Source organism: Montipora foliosa, chromosome 5 (assembly GCF_036669935.1).
Source record: "Montipora foliosa isolate CH-2021 chromosome 5, ASM3666993v2, whole genome shotgun sequence".
Lineage (NCBI taxonomy): Eukaryota > Metazoa > Cnidaria > Anthozoa > Scleractinia > Acroporidae > Montipora > Montipora foliosa.
In genome coordinates, this window is record NC_090873.1 from 9825941 (window position 1) to 9832524 (window position 6584).

A 6584-nucleotide genomic window follows, 5' to 3' on the forward strand; every position below is an offset into this window, starting at 1 on the left:
TTATAGATAATGTTTCCAAATCGAGTAAAATCAGGCAACAGCGTTCCTGACAACGTTAAGGGTTTAAAAGGGATGACGACATAATTCTCTCGGGTGTTTGCCGACGTATTTTTCACGCACCTTGTCTCGACTAACCGGAACAAAATGGCTGTGCATCACACAGCCAAAAAGGTCAGAAAGTCGCTCGAACATCGTTGTGCTCCTTAGCTAAGCATGTTTCCTTCTTACGCAGGAGAACGATCCCTCAGCTTCTGTGCTACCTACTGGCAGTGTACAGCAAGAACCTCGAGGCGCTATCGCATGTTTGGAAGCCAAAGCCGAAAGGCATGTTACAAAGGTTTCGCAAACTCGCCTGTCGGCACGTGATCCACTTCTTTTGCAGTATTTTGGCGAGTCCAGCTATACTTTTAGAGGACTTGGTTTACAATAACTGCAGCAATAAGAGCAAAGAGTTCGTAGCCTGCTTGTTTTCTCTGCTGAGGCGGTATTTCAATTCTAGACAAATTGTGTCCAAAACTCGTATCGCCACCGTCCGCTGATCGAATCTGCTATCGTATTACACCGGTCCCGGTGTCTACTGCACAAACACGGATGATCCTCAGTCGATTGTATCAGATTTAAAGATTAAAATCCCATCAGATTTAAGAAAGGGATGGAATCCAAACGAAAATCTATAGCAACTGCTTACTCGAGAAACTCTTTTGTTTTGGATTGGTAATCGGACCATACTCGTTCCCAAGGTCTCCTTGTCGATGACAACGAGAATGGAGGCCCTGGAAAAGAGGTCGGTAATCGGACACGCTTTGGTCAAGGAGAATACAAAATTTTGAAGTCAAAATAGTAGTCTTGAATTTACAATATTTTAGTTTATGACTACTGAATATTGCCTCTATCACTTACTGGACACACTCGTTGTAACTGCAGGACTTCTTAATCGATCAGATTCACTTTCTCGATCAGTTTGGAAGTTTCGCTCAAAAAATATTAGAAACTGCTATTTTACTTTGCAAAGACAATAATTTGTCCCGGTTATTAGAAAATACAACACCTAAATCACAATATGTTGAGTGGAAGAGTATTTTACCTTGTTTCCGTGCGGAAATTAGCAATACATCGCTGCACAATGATGGGCGCCGACAATTTGAAACGTCAGTGAAAACGAGGTTCTTTCACGGATAAACGCTGGATACATAAACTACAGGCGCTCAATACAATAAATACAATACAATACATACTTAATTGACCCCTCCCGATAGGGGCTTTTCGGGGCCAATGAAACACGATCACGACAGAACAGAACATTCAAGAATCCCAACTGGCCGGAGGCAAGCTGTAGTTGGCTATTTACACGTACAGCTGAGAGGTTGAACCAAGGACTACTAGGCACAAATTCAACCAGTGGTCAGAACGTGTCTTGAACCAAGGATACCCGGATCTTACGGCAAGCGCCCTAACCATTGGGCCGCACTGCCTCAAAACGGACAGATGTAGCTGACTCTTGATGTGTATATTTTCAAACAATGAAAACTTAGAAATTAGAAAAACGACAGTTTTTTTACGAGATTTTATTGATATCCAAATTTTTATCATTAGCACCATAAAGGGGGAGGGGTTTCACCCTATCCCCCCACCTGCATCCGCCCTTACTTTGAAATAGTTTGTTTTAATGCTAACGACGAGCAAATTTCACAAGAATATTGGTTTCCGAATGACCATCGGTAAAAATACATCTCTCCATTTCATTAACCGGGATTAACTTATAACATTTCTTTCAGCATAATCGCTAGAGCGCTCCATTTCGACAATGTAGATCGTAGCAGTATGGCCGGACAGCTGTCATATGAATATGGTTTGGTGGTGTGCAGCATCCGAACTAGTAATGACCAGTAATTGGAAGAACGTACATAGGTTCAACTCCTGCAAAGTATTACCGAATCACCATCGATATAACAGGCGCAATAAGACATAGACCATTTCGGACAATAACATAATATTTGTTTGTAGTCCCAAATTTTGCATAAGCATTGCTTTTGTTTTCTCTGGGGAACATTGTAAGTCCCAAGAGAAAATGGAAACAATCTTATGCAAAACTATGGAGGCAAACAAAGAGTTTTATGGTATTTTCTGAAGTGGCCTATTGCGATACACCAAATCGGCTAATTCAATGTTGTACCCAATATAATTGAACTGGGTTCAACATTGAGTAATCCTATTTGGTCTATGGCAAGATAACAATGAGTTTCATTCCCTTTCAGTCTTGTCTACAAGTTGACAATGGGCGGTGTTATTTATGATGTTAGCGATGATGAAGAGGGCGTTTATTTATTTCTTTTATTTCTTTTCACGAACAAGCATTCATTAGAAAGATGTATACATTTTGTATATATTTTGTTACTCCTACAAGCATACATCATTTTTGTAATGAGCTAAAATGCTATTTCATAGCCCCTTTAAATAAAACGAAAGGTGGGCGGTGATTCTATCGGCATCAGAGTTCCGCCAAGTACGTTTTTAAATAAAAACCTTTAGTATATACTAAAACAGTGTATAGCGTTGAACGCGCGCGCTGATTGGCTATTCAAACTCCGAATATCCTTTGCTATTCACCTACGAGCAATTTGCGCGCAATTTGCGCCCGAAAATGTTGTAATCTTTGCAGGAATAAGATGAGTAAAAACCATCTTTTTGTGCTATATTATCTCACTGTTTTAGTATATACTAAAACAACTATTCACCTCAGTGTCGGTGGCTAGTGGCATGGTGGATATTTACCGAGCCGCTACTTGCCACCACCACTTGGTGAATAGTTACTAAATATTAACTATTCAAGAGGGAAAATTACGGTTCAGACTACAGCGTCGATCTTTGGTGTTGTTTGTTTCTTAAACTTAAAATTTACTTGTAGAGGTTATTTTATTTTTCCTCACAAACAGTCATGCACTAGAAGGATGAATCTTCTTCGAAGATTTTGAAACGACTTCATTACATTTTGTATGAGATTTGTTACTCCTACAAGCATGCAACTTTGTAATTAGCTAAAATGCTATTTCATAGTCAATTTAAAAAAAAAATTCAAAAAAACATTTTTCACAAAATTTAAAAAGTGTTTGTACAAAAATAGAGTTCAATTTCCAAAGGATTATTTTGGTAAACCATCATGGCCGCCGTGACGTCATGTGAACACGCTCTCGCTCTCGCACATGCATTTTCGAATGCGATGGGATATATCTGGAATCCTTGATTAATTTAACAAATGGTTGATTCTGAGCAAGCACATGAGAGAAAAATCTCTTCAAACCTGATGAGGGTACCTAATGTAAAGGTGACTGATGTCACTTGTGATGTATATTTGAATATCGATTGCTACATTATACTAATAAGGCTGCAGAAGAAGCCAGATTCTTCCCAGCATAACCGCCGTTTAGTCAAACGTTAAAATTAAGTATGAAAAAGAAAAGGTCATATTTCTCAAAGGGAACCTGCACTTCGACAAAAAAATAATTTTAAATATCAGGAAATAACCTTTTCAGTCAAATCAATCTAATATTTTTTTAAAGAAAGAGTTTGTATCCGAAATAAATCAGTCTTAGCATCGCCTATTATTGTTTTTAAATTTCGCGGGCGTCGCCATCTTAAATAATTGTGACGTAAACGGTCGCCCTATTGCTGGTTTTAACTCGCGTGATCAACAGCCATGTTTTTCAACGAAAACAAAAGGAAGCGTTTGCATAATAATAGACTTAAATTCCCGGAGGATTTGGTCGGGGCACCAACATGGCCGCCTTTTCTTTGTTTAGGGGCACCAACATGGCGGTCGTGACGTCATGTGAAAACCGAGAATTTGACAAAAGGTCTTAGTGTCAGAATAGTAATTTGAAAGTGAAAGTAAGTGATTTTACAATTCAGTTTTCCTGATATGAGCCCCTTTTTTTTAACAAATTTCGAACAATTTGTTTGGAAATATTATTTTGTTCGGTTTAAACTCTTCTGTAGTAAGAGTGGAGGTTTCCTTTAAAACTAATAGCATAGAAAAATTTAATAAAAGGAGTGGACTGTCTCCTTGTTTCCTACGGTAAACCGTGTTCTTGTTATACCCAATATCATAAGACAAAATGAGATGAGCATGGAAACGAAGTCAACTCCAGCCTCATTTTCATTCAAAAACAGGTATCCTGGCACAAAATAACCCAATTTCGATATATTGAAATTCAGCGCTAAACAAAAGGCATCATCTCGAGCTTCTGGGGAATATCAAATCCTTATATTTCTTCTCCAAAGCCTCGAGATGATGCCTTTTGTTGAGGACTGAATTTTAATATATCGAAATTGGTCTATAGGAGGTTTTCACGTGACGTCATCGCTCTCTCATTAGCTTCGTTTCTTCGTCTCCAACAGAAGTCGTACATTTCTCTAATGTTATTGATGTTCCCAGAGGTCGCTTTTTATCACTTCTTCAGCCAGGTCTTTCCGCCCCACAAACTCATGACTTAATGCTGCACATAGCACGGAGTAACTTGCATCAGAGCCTTTCTTCTGTTTCCATCTTAACAGCATGCTAAGTGCCTTCTTAGCCAACTCTTCGATATCATTGTGAAATCCTTTTATTTCCCCCTCACTGAAACCCAGACGACGGGCAAGAGGTTCCCACGACGTGAGGTTAATTGACAGCCACTCTAATCTCTCTCGGGAGGGAGTTGCTGTTTCTGAATAGAAGTATGACATACAATTATCGATGATTCCATTGAACTTATTCATGCTGCAGATAAACGAGTGCTTTCGAATGTAACCTGCACAGAAACGCTCAGTGCGAGTGAAGACCTCCGAAGAAATATTTCTTCATTTTGAACAAGCAAACTAAATTGGTGAGGAAGCAAATTGCTTTCACTTCACTGTTTACTCTTCTCCAATTTTCGTGCGTGTAGAATGCGTTGTTTACCTCCATGCCATGTTTGACAGTCGATGCCATTCTTAGTAACCAAGCCTTTTTATTCGGTTAGAATGCGTGCAGCACGTGCAGCACGAATATTTTAAATTTCCTCTTTTAACCAATGAGATAATTGTTTTGCGGTGTTGTCGTTGCAGTTGGCTTATTCCTTATTCCGTGTGGTTTGTCATGATATATCAAATATATTAATGATATTTTGAAACAATCTGTTAATCTTTTCAGTGACCAACAAAATACAACTGGCAAAGAATACTCCTGCTTCAAGATCAATTAATGAAAAGAAAGATTTTTTTCAATCTCGCCGTTGCCACAACGAGTGGAGCAGGATTCAAGAATAAACACTTTCTGCCGTTATAAGGGACGCGGTCGTAAACGAGAACGCCACAAAACAATATCATTGTTGAAAAGAGGAAAAATAATCATGTTGCACGTGGGCCACGCATTTTAGCACACATTCGTTCTGTACTCTGCACCAACGACGTGAAATCACCAAATTTGAGGTTTTGATGACAACGCGAGCATAAAAAAGTGAACTTTTCATTCTCTGTTCTTACTCTGAAACCACTCGTTCCAAATTATTTTTAGCATACTTTGCCCACATTACCTGTACTTTTCGGCGAGCTTGTTGTGCGTGGCCTTGTAGAAACCTCTGGATATGGACTGGAATTTTTTTCCAAATTCCCAAAGCCGGACGACACTTTCAACCGTTTTGCTGCCGGAGTTGCATCTTCTGAAGTAAACAGATAGACTAATTAGGCAAAATCCTTTGTGTGATTCGTTTATGTTTCTTCAGCCACTGTTAAAGTGCCCCTGTGATAAAAAAAAAAACACTTCCTTTTTTTCTTCAGATTTTGAAAGTGTGTTTTCTTAACACCTGACTGGCAAAATTTTGAGATTTGATTTTTATCCAAAGGCCGTTTACTTTGAGTGTAAGTTTTGGATTTCACGGTCCGCCATTACTCACGTTCAAAACTGACCGATTGGACCTCAGACGGTTGGATTCAGGGAAAAGTGACGTCAGAGGCTCACTAGCTTAAAATTTCAGCGTGTGAACGCAGCTTATTATATATGAAAAGCGTGAGTTTAAAAGTCTGAAAGCCCAAAACCCCCGTGCTGCATATTAATTCTGCGGCGTACACACGTATTGCATTCTTAAACTAGTGAGCCTTTGACGTCATTTTCTCCTCGATCCAGCTCTCTCAAGAACATTATGTTAGTAATGGCAGACCATTAAATAGAAAAATTACAGTTAAAATAAAGAGGTGTCTTTTTGAAATCAAGGCTTAAAACTTGGGTCACTTAGTGTTTTGTTAACATAGTTTTGAAATCCAAAGAAAAATATGCATTGATTTTTTGGTCACAGGGGCACTTTAACGAGTCTATAATAGAAAACATATGTTTCACTTACAGACACGTTTGTCTCAAATATGGTAACAAATGGAATAAGAGAACTTTTTCTAATTCTGCAGCCAATAAGGCCCTAATTGGCAATAGTTGACAACACTGACATATTTGCTTCAATAAGTACTTCGACACCTCAGTGTTGTTCAGGCTCATTACAGAGACCAAAGTGCTTTTCAGTTTATATGGTGCAATCTTTCTCAACTTGGCATTGAGGTTTAATCTTTAGAACAAGTAG

General features: G+C 38.8%; 1 protein-coding gene across 3 annotated transcripts in view; it reads right to left on the bottom strand.

Annotated features, from left to right (window-relative positions):
* Window positions 1–2334: 2334 nt before the first annotated feature.
* The window catches only part of LOC138003584 (uncharacterized), a 47842-nt gene continuing 43592 nt past the window's right edge, over window positions 2335–6584 (bottom strand). Inside the window, exons 10-11 of one of the 3 annotated variants that reach the window (XM_068849710.1) lie at window positions 5550–5675; window positions 2335–4703 (exon numbers count right to left, since the gene is read on the bottom strand). In XM_068849710.1, the coding sequence (XP_068705811.1) occupies window positions 4417–4703; window positions 5550–5675 (413 nt within the window). In that variant the 3' untranslated portion in view covers window positions 2335–4416. The remainder of the gene's footprint in view (window positions 4704–5549; window positions 5676–6584) is intronic. The other 2 variants (XM_068849711.1, XR_011123615.1) reach the window with 2 other exon arrangements.